The sequence below is a fragment of the Brachyhypopomus gauderio genome, unplaced genomic scaffold (assembly GCF_052324685.1).
Source record: "Brachyhypopomus gauderio isolate BG-103 unplaced genomic scaffold, BGAUD_0.2 sc153, whole genome shotgun sequence".
In the NCBI taxonomy this organism is placed as follows: Eukaryota; Metazoa; Chordata; class Actinopteri; order Gymnotiformes; family Hypopomidae; genus Brachyhypopomus; species Brachyhypopomus gauderio.
In genome coordinates this window covers 22,501-37,083 of record NW_027506974.1, presented here as the reverse complement: position 1 = coordinate 37,083, position 14,583 = coordinate 22,501, and the positions used below count along the sequence as shown (strand labels likewise).

Here is a 14,583-nt window from a genome sequence, read left to right as displayed (position 1 = left end):
CAATGAACTGAACTAAGCCTTGCTAATGCCATACTGGCATGAACCTGCATGATTACAGTTTTGCGCTTTGTCATTCTTTTTCACATTTTAGTCATATTTTCACATTTCCCAGAGATGTGTGCTGCTTCACGTCCCTCTGAGGACTAAGGACTCGGTTGAAGGTTCTGTGTTGCTTTAATATGTAATAAAAGCCTCCTCTAACTACAGTAGGCACTATTTCTCCCAATTGTACATGTTTCAGTGACCATAGGCTGTTTCATTGTTGATAATTACTTCAAATATAGTAGAGATAAAACTTTTCAAATTAAAAGTTTCTCATGTATTGAAAGTCACTAAGAGCTTTTGGTTGTTTTGTTTCTAGCTCATTCACATGAGCCTTTTTTTCAGATAAAAATTACTACTTTCATTGGCCAAGACCATGTTGTGTGCTGTTTGCACAAAATAGGTATAATATGTATTATTATTTATTACATATATTATTAATATGTTATAATAATAATGTGTTTTTACTCTTATAAAATGTCATAGTAACTCTTTATTTGAAAGTAACTAGTGTTTCATTAATCTTTCCTAGTATGTTCAAGTTCATAAGTAGTTTGTGGACATATCTGAATGTTCATAGATAAATGGTTGGCTTGTGTTAGGTGACTTCTGGACAGGACTGCATTATATTCACAAAACAAAACAAAAACAGGTATGCATGGATACATTATAGCATTTCAGCCAGCGTAATCTGTAAGTGTGGTGTTTGTACAAAGCAGTAAGATGTAAGCACTGCCGTGAGTTTGTGTGCATTCTCTTCCCTGGTCAGGCCATATGTGTTCTCAGACCTCTCTCTGCCAGAATTAATGGCCAGTTGACCGACTTCCCAAACCTGACTCATCTTCTCCTGACTGACCTCACACCCGACCTCTTTTCTTGGTCTCTCGCTCTGTTGTCAACGTGCCAACCAGAGTGACCTTCAACCCCGACAGTGATGCACGCCCTCCCATTCCGTCAGCTCAGCAAAAACGCAGAAAAACCACAACAAAGGCAAACAAAGCAGCCGTCCCCATAGTGAAATATGATTGGTCCAGCTTGAGGTCTGTACACACTGTTTCTGCACACGGTCTGTGCACACACGGTCTGTGCACACACAGTCTGTACACACACGGTCTGTACACACACGGTCTGTACACACACGGTCTGTGCTCACATGGTCTGTACACACACGGTCTGTGCACACACAGTCTGTACACACACGGTCTATAAACACACGGTCTGTACACACACGGTCTGTGCACACGGTCTGTACACACACGGTCTGTACACACACGGTCTGTGCACACAGTCTGTACACACACGGTCTGTACACACACGGTCTGTGCACACACGGTCTGTAAACACACGGTCTGTAAACACACGGTCTGTAAACACACGGTCTGTACACACACGGTCTGTACACACACAGTCTGTACACACACGGTCTGTGCACACACGGTCTGTGCACACACGGTCTGTACACACACGGTCTGTACACACACGGTCTGTAAACACACGGTCTGTACACACACGGTCTGTGCACACGGTCTGTACACACACGGTCTGTGCACACGGTCTGTACACACACGGTCTGTACACACACGGTCTGTACACACACGATCTGTGCACACGGTCTGTACACACACAGTCTGTGCCTGTACCAAAACTCAGATGAGTTCTTCTGTCTTGCAAACCCACCAGCCACTCCTGTCGGAGACACGTCCCTGTCCTCGCCCATCACCAGCTGCTGAATGACGCCGTCTTCTCCCACACGGGTGCGTCAGGACGTCCTCTCCCATGCGGGGCATCGGGGCGTGGCAGGCGGAGGGGCTCTGACAGCAGGCTCCTGTGTGGAAGGGTGGAGGTGTGGGTGGAGGTGTGGGTGGAGGCGTGTATGTTGCTCAGGAAGATGATTGAGCTTGAGTCATTTAAAGGGCTCGAATCATGTCGCTCAGGGACAGTTGGTGCTGTGAGGCTGAGATGAAGAGGAGGGTAGTCTTCCTCCCGTCTGTCATTATTGTGTATTTAACACTCTCCCTCTCGTGTCAGGCCTTTTCTCAGCTCCATGGGCGTTTTATTGACCTATTGATAACCTGCTGCACCAACCTTCCTCCATGGCCAATGGGGTAGTGATGTGTGAACATGATTGTCTGTGTCATTTGAATTCAGCACTTCACAGCACATTTTCAGGTCAGAGTAGCAGTTTATGGCTATAAATGACTGTAGACTGTCTGTAGACAGCATTCATTTTTATGTCATTTTAAGTCTTATTGGGAGCTTGCTTGTTGATTTGACCAGTGAGGGCACATTAGACGTGCAGTGTACGTACGTACGTACGTACGTACGTGTGTGTGTGTGTGTGTGTGTGTGTGTGTGTGTGTTTGGGAGGTTGTGAAGGTGTGAATGCTGGGAAACTGTAAACTCCTCACATTCCTCACGCTGTTGCTCGGAAATGGTCCGTCACCAGATGTTCACCGTCCGGCTAGAGTAGGACAAACATCTGTGTGTCTGGGCATTTCTGGACACAAGGATGGGGCATGGGGGGGGGGGGTGATTAGTGTCATCACAGATTCACCCACCAGTGTCCCTGGGCCTCTACTGAGATGTACTCACCCTCTGAGAAGGGCACTCTGCGTGATGAGCCTGGGCCGTGGGCCCAAGTGCTGATGGGATTGGTGTTTCAGAGGACTGCAGATAAAGAAGCTCTCTATGGCTAACTGCTTCAGTCGTCTGTAATGAGCTCTTTCGTTTTGGGCCATTCCCAACACTAGTCAAAGCTCCCATTGTTGTGATGAACTTACAGCAGGTAATAAAAATGACCCGCAGTCTGCTGCTAGCTCTTTGTTGGTATTTGGGTGAGCAGATACTGATGAGTACAAAGCCAACCTTTCTAATTAGTATTTGTTTACAAATAAATAAATAAAATCTGTTTTATTTGAAATTTTAAAATCTTCACTGGGACTTTAAGGTAATTACTTCGCAACACAATGAGGAGAAAATCACGAGTGGAGAGCAGGAAGGGTGTTTTCCTCCGTGTGGATCAGCGTCTTGGGGGAACAATTCATACTTTCTGCACTGGCAACAAGTGCTGTTTAGAATGAATGACTGTAGTTGTCGTTTATGAAGAGAGACGTGCTAGCTGTAAGCATCGCTCTGAAGAAGTGGAATACAGGAGTGCATCCTGGGAAATAGAACACAGGCTACCAGTGGAGTTTGATCGGATTGGCATTCGACGCCTCAGTTTTTGAGATGTGTACACTTGCAGAGAAAGGGTGACATATGACTGATTTCATGCCTCAGTATATCTGTGTGAGCTCATGCCTTTTATTATGTTATATAGTAAAGTAAACTCTTAAAGTGGATTTTTGAAGTTTGCCCACTTTGTTGCAAATAACTCGTGTCCTATTTGGAACAGATATACTGCACATATCTAATCCCAATGCGTTGAGTTAATTAGGTTTTTTCTTATTTTTAAGATCAAGCAAATAATTCTGAAACATAAATGCTTTAAACAAAGACTTAAAACAGTACATGATAAACAGATTTTGTGATTTATTCCACCACTGAGTTGTGAAACGCTGAATGATTTGTGATGAATCAGAATTTGAGATGAGCTGATCAGCATCACCACTCCCCCACACACACACACACACACACACACACACACACACACACACACACACACACACACACACACACATGCACAAATGTGTGAGTTCTCTTTGCAGTCAACAGAGCCAGTATGGTGCTTGTGAATATGGTGAAGATGTTACTTAGCAGAGGGGCTGACACACTTCTGATTAATTATCTCTCTTCCTGAAATTAGCAATTAGTGAGTTTCCGACTAGGAGTCATCTCAGCATCAAGTTTTGTTGATGAGCAAGCCTGCATAGGCATTAGCCAATCAGAGCACAGCTCCATGATGGCCTGTAAATGCTAAACCCCGGCCTGCGTAGCTTGATTACGTTAGTTGTGATTTCCGTAAGGACATAGACTGTGTCGTAGCTAATGAAGGATTCCTGCTAACGACTTCATTTACAGTTCATTTAGAGCATAGAATGAAAAAAATATATTAAAAAGATGAGTTCCTGAAATAAGTCATGCAGGAATAATAATCTCTCAGTTGACTAAATTATATTGTGTACCCCTCCTCCCCCCACAACACACAAAAAACTCAATTTATCCCCTTATGCACTGACTGCCAAATCACCCCATCGTAACTCGAGTCTGTATAAACATTTGAAAGCGTAAAACCATAAGTATTTGAGATGTAATTTTCAGATTGTTCAGTTTTGTGCCTCAGCTCAGGTTTTTGTGTATGTGTTGGTTACGCTATAAGTTAATTTAATGTAAGTATAGCCAAATTAGCACAACTTAACCAAAACAAGTTGCTCTGTTCTCTGGCAACAAATTCGCCAACATTTCTGTCCTCACTAGAAGCGTTGCTTACAGCAAGCTAGTCTAACACACAGGTTGGACACACCCTCACATAAACAGCACTCATTTACTTTCCATTATAAGCCTATGTGCACGCAGTGCTAGCATGTACTCATCAACTACTCTCCTGTTGTGATTAGAGTATTATCTGCACCTCCAGCAAGAATGGCTGAAATTCACTTATTATTCCTCCTGGTGTGTACAAATCAGAAATGAATTAACCTACTGAATGTTGGCCCAGGTGTCGAAATACAAATGGTATGTGTGAGCTCAACAGGAAGTTGTAGCATTTCACTCACCGAAGCCCCGTCAAACAGCAGGGGAACAGCCCAGTTCAGCTATTACTACTAATGCTCCAGTTTTTGAACTTGGCCTCTACTGTTCTGGAACCATAATTGAATAACAAAATAAAATCATTTGTTGTGCTTGAGCATCTCGGGGTGATCTATCTCAGTAGGTTAAAGGCTTGATAATGTCATAGGGAAAATACTAGAAGCTGTTTTAGGAAATCGGCCATCATTTATAGAAGATGGGCCTGATCCTTCAACATACTTGCTAAATTTTGTGACATTAATTTGAGTACAGCAAAACAAGGATTTTGTTATTTTTCCAGAAGGATTAAAGTATAACAGAATTCTCTCTCTCTTTCTCTCCATCTGTCTGTCTCCTTCCCTTTGTCTCTCTTTCTGTCTGTCTGTCTGTCTCTCTCTCGGATATTTGTCCTCCAATGATATAACATTCAATGACATTTTGATTCTTTGCCAAAAGTAAAGAGCTGGTGTTGTCTATTTATGGTTAAGTGCACTATTTATTTAGATGTTTTTAATTACCTGAGGCAATTCATTTAATTGATGAGCTTTTTATAAATGTTTAAAATAAGTGCATTACAGACAGAGTTCAAACAGAGACAGTTCACACAGGAACTAAGCAATAACTGTTTGTAACTAAACAAATGTTCATTTGAATTCAGCAATTTTGTCACACTTATTATTATTAATTTAACTGTATTTTATCAGTTGCAAGAAAGAAAAAAATTTGATATCGGCAGTATAAATGCCCACTGGTCACACGGCTCTATAAATATCAGCATTGGCCATTCGAAACCCACATTGGTTGACCACTATTCCAAAGCCATGCATTTTATGTCGGTTGATGTGTCTAACGTGTGGGTGTGTGTATACTCGTACAGGGTCGGCTCCTGACCTGTGCCGTGCTCTGCTGGGATAGGTTCTGACCCCCGTGACCCTGAATCAGACTAAGCAGGGTTGTGTTTCATATTTGATTTTCATACTGTACAAAAATCTAGACATCTAACATAGTATGTGCTAAAAGTAAAATGATAGTATAATTCTTTTTTCTTTCTTTCTTGGCACTAAAATAATGGCACAGCTGTGTAGGTAGTGAACATGCCCGTCACTTTAATCACTTTAATGTGTAGCTATTTTGTGAATCTACGGTCTATCTATTTTTACATGTATTTGTGTGACTACAGCAAGTCCTCTATAAGTCGCCGATGTCTGTGTAAGAGACTCTTTGGGCTTCTGCTGTCTGTGGCCTTGCAGCCAAACTTCAATACGTCGACGGAGCTGACACCTCAGAAAACAGCCTGAACTCTGGATGAACTCTCTCTGCTGCCTGGAGCCAGACTGGCAAATTCCTGCCTTACAGTCTGGAACCATCCCATTTAAACTTCCTTCCTACAAGGCCATAATGAACTCGAGCGTAATAGACAGCGGCTTTGCTGAGTGGAATACGGCGTCCCCGGCCGAAGCAGTCACGGTCCACGGAGTTCGTCGCCATCACGCTGCCTCGAGCGCTCGCATCGCTGGAGGACCTGCACGACAGATCTCCTGAACATCCAGAAAGGTGGTCGTAGATGCTCATGAATACACGGCAGAGCCTGAGTTCCAACACTACTGAACTGTAAAGTCACTACCACTGGTGGGACCCACAGGCACCGTACAGCTGTAGCGACCAGCTTGAATCATCTTGATATATTGACCCACATCATGGCTGTTTAGGATTGAAAAGTCAGTTTTATTTCTGTTTTAATGTAATTTTTAACTGCTGAAATATGTATGTGAGTTCGTTTAAGTATTTGCTGTGTAACATTTAAAAGATCACATACTGAAAGTATTTGTAAGACTATATTTAGAGGTGTGTAAAATAACATTTCTGACACCAGTATTCATGAACATTGAGATGTTTTCATAGGGTTATGGGCATCTCCATAATTGTCACATTCATGATCATGATGGTTCATCATATTCATAATCATGGTTCATAATTCTAGTTTAAAGACTGTCTACTGTCCCCCTGACAACTGTCCCCCTAACAACTGCGTTCTCACGGCGACGAGACGCAATAATGAGATACAGCCAAACACAATTTTTATGCGCTGATTTTAAAATTATCAAAAAAAAAAAAAAAAAACCGAGCACTCTAGTGCGCAATAAATGTATCATTTCAAAGTGGATCTTTCCTGTGGGTAGTACTGCAGATTCAACAGCTGATTTCTAGTGTCGTTAATCTTACGGTCTTACGTCTTCCTGAGACGTTGTGATGGAGTCGTCAGCAACACGTCCTGCTTGGTGGCTTTAATTAAGCAGGAATGATTTCATTGCCCCGGGGAAGATGCAAGATGGACTGTACTGTGTAAAACAGAAGGTTGAGGAAAAATCCCATTAAGTGGAACACAAGCTGTGGTCCCTGGTAGAGACTTACCCCACGCCAAGAGAGAAGTGGAATGAGGTTCTCACAAACACCTTTTTTCTTACTTTTCTCCTTCTTTATACAGTGGTCATTATTGAATCTTTTATTATTTCTGAACCAAAAGAGGCCTGATTCATTCAGTTGCTTTGACTATTAATGGACTGTACTGTATTTAAATAGCTCAGTCCTGTTTTGGCTGGTAGGTGAAAGTCAGAAATGCTAAGATATTTTTTGGTATGTGACTAATGTTGACAATTAAAACTGATTCTGAAATGGATTCTACAGCGAATATGCAAAAATAGCATTTACCTATGATTTATGATTCAGAGTTTGATTTGATTAGTTCTAGTTTTATAATAAATAATGGATTAAAACCTTTGGTGGGTTTCTTCAGAAGATAACGCTGTGTCCCTGAGCCTGTTCATAACTATTGTTTAATCATTTCACTTTGGGTTATCTATCATTTTGAATAAGCACAAAATTACATGCAAGTTGTTTAACCTGGAAAACTGCATGAGTGTGAGACTGATTTCTTGAAGTCAGTACAGTAGCGTGTGGCGCTTCCATGCGTAGTGTGTGCTGTTGGAGCTGCAGACACACACTGTGGTGAGTGAGTGTGTGGAGGGGCAGCTCTCTCTCTCTCTCTCTCAGTCCATGATTAATGAAGCCAATTCCTCCTGCACTTCCCGTCATCACACGCTGTCTTGGCTTCCTCCCCTCTCTCCTCCACCTCCTCCCCTCTCACCACCTCCCCACCACCTCCTCCTCTCCACCACCTTCTCCTCTCCTCCACCTCCTCCCCTCTCTCCACCACCTCCTCCCCTCCACCACCTCCACCACCACCTCCTCCCCTCTCTCCACCACCTCCTCCCCTCTCTCCACCACCTCCTCCCCTCCACCACCTCCACCACCACCTCCTCCCCTCTACCACCTCCACCACCACCTCCTCCCCTCTCTCCTCCACCTCCTCCCCTCTCACCACCTCCACCTCCCCTCTCTCCTCCACCTCCTCCCCTCCACCACCTCCACCTCCTCCCCTCTCTCCACCATCTCCTCCCCTCTACCACCTCCACCACCACCTCCACCTCCCCTCTCTCCTCCACCTCCTCCCCTCTCACCACCTCCACCTCCCCTCTCTCCTCCACCTCCTCCCCTCTACCACCACCACCTCCTCCCCTCTCTCCTCCACCTCCTCACCTCCACCACCTCCACCTCCTCCCCTCTCTCCACCACCTCCTCCCCTCCACCACCTCCACCACCACCTCCTCCCCTCTACCACCTCCACCACCACCTCCTCCCCTCTCTCCTCCACCTCCTCCCCTCTCACCACCTCCACCTCCCCTCTCTCCTCCACCTCCTCCCCTCCACCACCTCCACCTCCTCCCCTCTCTCCACCACCTCCTCCCCTCTACCACCTCCACCACCACCTCCACCTCCCCTCTCTCCACCACCTCCTCCCCTCTACCACCTCCACCACCACCTCCTCCCCTCTCTCCTCCACCTCCTCCCCTCTCACCACCTCCACCTCCCCTCTCTCCTCCACCTCCTCCCCTCTACCACCACCACCTCCTCCCCTCTCTCCTCCACCTCCTCCCCTCCACCACCTCCACCTCCTCCCCTCTCTCCACCACCTCCTCCTCTCCTTCACCTCCCCACCACCACATCCTCCCCTCTACCACCCCCTCTGTCCTCCACCACCACCACCTCCTCCACCACCTCCCCTCCCTCCTCCATCTCCTCCCCTACCTCCACCACCATCACCCCTCCACCACCATCTCCCCTCTCTCCACCACCTCCCCTCTCTTCACCTCCTCCCCTCTCTCAGTCACCTGTATGCCTGACTCACCCTTAATATGAAAACATGAGAAAAACAGATGATATGAGAAAAAAAAAACATGCAAGAGTTTGTGGAAAATACGTTCAAAAATGTTTATTGATCAACAACATGTATCCTGAAAAGATACAGCACAAAGAGACAATGATGAAATGGTGAGGAAGACTTTTGTCTTCTAAATTGTTCCCTCCGTGTTTTTCAGTCGTGAATGCAAAAAGTTGAACTTATGAATATGAAGAAAACCATAGATAATGTGAACATGAGGAACAACAAAGGGGTTTGGATTAAAAAATGAATAACAGTACTGGAAACGGATAACTGGCTTCCCCAGTAAGTTCGTCTGATCGTTTCTGCCTCCACACATGAATCACTATCCTACTCAAATATGGAGCTTGTTCAAAATGAATGACCCCTTGATACTTTCCCTAGTAAAAATATCTAGTAACCAAGGTAACTGTGAGCCATTAGAAATTGCATCACGCACCAGTAAAGATTGGTGATCAATGTAAGCATATTATTCTTCCTCAGGCCCCAGCCACTCGTGTGTAAATCCTCTCTGAATTAAAGAAGAGAACAGCACCACAAGATTTTACTTTGCCAGTGTGTAGGTGAAGTTAGCACCATTTCTTATTCTCTCACCAACCAGAAAAAAACATGAACCCTTCCTGCTCAGCCAAGAGTCTAAAACAGTAGTATGGAAAAGGTCTAAGACTGAACCCTGGATCGGCCTAAGACTGAACCCTGGATCGGTCTAAGACTGAACTCTGGATCGGTCTAAGACTGAACCCTGGATCGGTCTAAGACTGAACTCTGGATCGGTCTAAGACTGAACCCTGGATCGGCCTAAGACTGAACCCTGGATCGGTCTAAGACTGAACCCTGGATCGGTCTAAGACTGAACCCTGGATCGGTCTAAGACTGAACCCTGGATCGGTCTAAGACTGAACCCTGGATCGGCCTAAGACTGAACCCTGGATCGGTCTAAGACTGAACCCTGGATCGGTCTAAGACTGAACCCTGGATCGGTCTAAGACTGAACCCTGGATCGGCCTAAGACTGAACCCTGGATCGGTCTAAGACTGAACCCTGGATCGGCCTAAGACTGAACCCTGGATCGGCCTAAGACTGAATCCTCAGACCAATAATTCAAGAGTTTTCATATCTTTTTATCACAGAAACTAAAGCCAGTTAAAATCCACACTGAAATCCGTGCTACTGCCTTCTAATGTTAGACCAACATTTGTGGCATTTAACTGAAATGGGTTCTTTGTCCAGGACAGCGAGTGGTCATAACAAACATGTCTCTGATTACATTTTTGATGTTTTGATTCTCATCCAATATGAAATATGACTGCATGACATATAGTCTGAGCCTCTGGTGATGGTATTTCAACATAAAACAATGGCTGAATTTGTTTCATTTTGCTTGTTTGTTTTTTTGTCTATTGAGATTCTGGGAACTACTGAGCACATGTGTGAACACAGAGAAAGAGAGATACAGCTAGAGAGAGCGACAGTGAGACAGAGAAAGAGATACAGCTAGAGAGAGCGACAGTGAGACAGAGAAAGAGAAACAGAGCAAGAGAGAGCAACAGTGAGACTAAGAAAGAGAGATACAGCCTGAGAGTGACGGTGAGTTAGAAGTGAAAACCAGGGAGATCAGATCGAGAAGTAAGAAGACAGAGCAACAGTCAGCACTGTGCAGTTAAAGACGTTAGTCTTGAGATTAGAAAAAATGTATAGAAAGTCATTATTGCCATACTAATCGGTTTATTATTTCTGCCCAGCCATTTCCATCATCTTCATTCAAAGTCTTACATATAGTTGTATATCTCTCATTTGTTCTCGTAAGAGTGGAACTTTAGCATGATCGACACACATACTTGCCAAACATCTGTGCCACACCTTTATCGGATCCCCTCGTTCAGACTGAACTAGTGACACATCAAGATAGCTCTCGTGATATCGCTCAACAACAAAAAAAATGCCTGATGACAACTCCGCTTACTTGAGTACCACTTGTACCTTGAGGTTGAAATCATAAAAGGTTTGTTCTGTATTGTACCAGGAGAAAAGAAAATGTAAAAAAAATAAAATAAAATAAAATAAAAACAAAGCAAAATGCAAGCAAGGTACAGTATTTTGAAGAGTGTGAGATCTGGCGTGGTCGGCTGAGCCCAAGTTCAAGTCGCATGCCTCAAGGCGTGATGGGAGCTGCAGTTCCACCCAGAAAGTAATTTTTTAAAACAACTTAAGCATTTTTTTTTCCGTGTGTGTGTGTTCATATGTTTCGTGTCCTGCTGTCAGTCAGAGGGCACAGACGCGTATGCGAGCGCTCGTGCATGCTCGCACGCAAGCACTGTCCTGAGATGTTGTTCTCGTGGGTCCTGGGTTTAAGCCCCTGTGCAGTGAACCCGTGCCAGGGGGTCTCAGCGCTGCACCTAAGCGAGGCCGTCCAGAGGAGATGACACGCGGTGTGCTGCCCGGTGGCCACTTCCTGTCTGACGGGAGCACCAACACTCCGAGCTTTGTTGCAGGGCAGGTAAACAGGAACGAACAAGCGATCTTTTAAAGCACTATAGCACTTCAAGCCCTTCCATTTACATCAGATTCCCACTGATATAGCAGACAGTCGCAGGAACGTGTTTGCTGATGTAGTGGCTTGAACCTTGATCTCATCTCCCAATGAAACACTTCACTTACAGACCCCCCCAAATCTGCCACGGGGCAGATCCACAAAACTAGGTTAACCATGACCTGTCAGTCACAGGACAGCGGGAGCCAAGCAACAGGTGTGGCCCACTGGCTTGCTAAAAATGAACAAACTAAAAAACCCCAAATCAATACGCAAAGAATAAAAGATGAGCAAACGAGGAACACAATGTATAATTAAAGCTGTTAAAAATATTGCAGAATATTTTGGCTCCTGCCACAACAGTCAAGAATCCCCCCCACTTCTCATCACTACAGAAGATTATAAGCAGGGAAGAAAAAAAAACGAAAAGTGATAAAAAAAAATTATTATTATATATAAACAAAAAAATCCTCTTTGCAGAGAAAGTCTTTATTTGGTTTGGGCTCTTCTTCATGAGTGCTTAAAGGGAATTGTAAATACCTCGGTTCAAAAAATAAGTTATGGATTGAAGTCAAAGAAAAGGCTAGAAGATAAAAAAAAGGTAAACTTTTAAGACGTGTACTTGTTGAATTCCAGCAACTTTAAAATGGGCGTATTTCTCCTTTTTCTCTTATGAGCGTGCAATTGGGAGTAAAACCTAAAGATATAGCGACCAGCTTTTTCCACTTAGAACAGTAAAGACCTGATTTGACACAGGACGACGCAATGCACCATTGGAGGAGTCTGGACTGAGACCCCCCCTAGTCTTAGAGGGCGCTGGACCAATGGGCGAGAGGCTGAGAGTAAGGAGTAATGCACCTCCTCTTCTGGAGGGGGAGTTCTTTGCAATGGCCCTCTCTGCTCCCCAGAGAGCCAGAGTGAGGCAGAGTGAGGTCAGGGCCCTAGTCCGCAGGTTTAAGGTGGGCTGTACCACCGCGGCATTAGCCGGGGGGGGGGTTGGGAGGAAGTGTCAGTCCTGGGCGGGGCAGTGACTCACACCCACTCCTGCATGGAGCGTTTGCAGTACAGTATGTGCCGGGGCGTGCCCTTCCTCTTGAACTGAAACACGGTGTAGACCAGCACCAGCAGGCACAGTGCCAGGACGCAGGGGATGACGATGGCGATGGCTTTCACCGTGCTGGCCTCGTTGTCCAGCTGAATGACGATGTCAACGTCCTCGGTGGGGAGGCGCTCGGGGTCGATGGGCGTCAGGTCGCAGCCCATGAAGTCCTTAAGGACGGAGCGAGGGTAGCCCGGCTCCACCCGAAGTTTCTGGTTGTTGAACTTCCAGTACTCTTTATCTTTGTAGAAGTACGTGAAGCCTGCAAGACATTCAGACGTGTTATTTTTACATGACGCTATCGCAGAGCCTAGATAGATTATTTAAGCCCAGCAATGCGGTTGGCAGCTGAACTTATGCATGCAAGCACTGTGACAATAGTTTTATTCTCCTCTGTATGTGGGCTGTTGTGTCCCACTGCTCCACATTCCCGGCATTGTAACGTGTGGAGAGATGAGTGTGTGACTCCAGCTCCCTGGTGAATTTGACGAATGGGAGCTGGTGACATCCACAGCGGGGCAGTGTGCCTGAACTCCCCCCCAACTGCCTGCAATATTCATGCATGTTCTTCCGAAAAAGAGAGAACACAGGATTCGCCCGGCTGGCTTAGGAGCCGCGGCCGTCGGACTCCTGGGGCTCGGGGGGCTGCTGGGGTGTGTGAGGTGGTTCGGAGGAGTTTACAGTCCAGCGGGGCGAAAATCCTGAAAGATTCATCCCGGGAAAGAGTGAGATGAGGTGGAGGAGGCGGGAGAAATCGTGAGCAGCACCGCCCGCCCAGGCAGGAGAGCTACGCAACTCCGTCACCATGTCAGACAAAACTCCCACGTCCTGCGCTGTGGACGTGACTGAGAGAAGCGCCCCGTCACTGACAACCCTTCGTTGGGTGACAATAATGGCTGATAATCAGGGCCAATTTTCTGTCCGCTGTGGCATCCGGGTGATCCGGAGGGAGAGCAGACGAGCGGAAAGCTAGCGATCACTTGCAGAGCGTGGTCAGCCAAATGACTTCCCTGGAATATTGATCCACCCTTCATGCTCTGGTGAACGTTATCGCCCATGTGTGGATCTGGCAGACCGAGGGGGGAACAGATGGCTAGCGTGTGGCTTTCCAACAGCACACCTCTAGCGATAAGCTTTGCCAAAGTTAGACGGACCCGCCCCTCGGCTTCAACCAATGAAATGTGAACCACCCACTCTGGACATCCAATCGGACAGTCCAAAAGCTAACCGACAAGCCTCTCCTGTGGTTACTTTAAACTCTCCAGTTGGACAAAGTGAAAATTCTATACTGTGCTGACCACCATTGAAATGCTAACAGAAGTTATAGTTATAGGACGGAACATAACACTACAGTGAGATATATTTAGTAGTAATGAATTAATGGAACAATTTGTACCATTGGCTTTGTCAACGAAGGCACCCTGAGGCGAATCTGGAACACCCTTCCACACCGTGATAGACTTTGGGTAGCCAGGATCCATGGTCCGAATATCTTCATTATATCTCCAATACCTGCTCAGAAGCAATTAATGCACAAAAATATGGTCACGGTGATGTTGCAGTAAGCTTACCAAAGCACACGCACAGACACACAGACACACAGACACACACACACACACACACACACACACACACACACTGACCTGTCCCCTTTGAAGAAGTAGGTCTTGGCTACATCCTCCCACCAGACGGCAGTCTCTATGCTCTGTGCTGGCATGCCGTTCCCGAACATGGAGATGTCCTTTGGGTAACCAGGCTGGAGCATGGTGTCCTTGAACACCCAGAACTGCTTCCCTGCACACAGGCACAGTCTCAGGTGAACATCTGCACAGCTGCCAGGACTGTGTGATTTCTCTGGAGTGCATTTTGGTTGGCCAAACAAAAGTGCTGTGATTCAGCTCAACT

The 14,583-nt window shown here is 45.7% G+C and overlaps 1 protein-coding gene across 1 annotated transcript in view; it reads right to left on the bottom strand.

Moving 5' to 3' along the window:
* Positions 1–9,085: 9,085 nt before the first annotated feature.
* The window catches only part of mmp16a (matrix metallopeptidase 16a (membrane-inserted)), an 18,671-nt gene continuing 13,173 nt past the window's right edge, over positions 9,086–14,583 (bottom strand). Inside the window, exons 4-6 of the mRNA XM_076994623.1 lie at positions 14,322–14,472; positions 14,075–14,190; positions 9,086–12,940 (exon numbers count right to left, since the gene is read on the bottom strand). Of these exons, the coding sequence (XP_076850738.1) occupies positions 12,612–12,940; positions 14,075–14,190; positions 14,322–14,472 (596 nt within the window). The 3' untranslated portion in view covers positions 9,086–12,611. The remainder of the gene's footprint in view (positions 12,941–14,074; positions 14,191–14,321; positions 14,473–14,583) is intronic.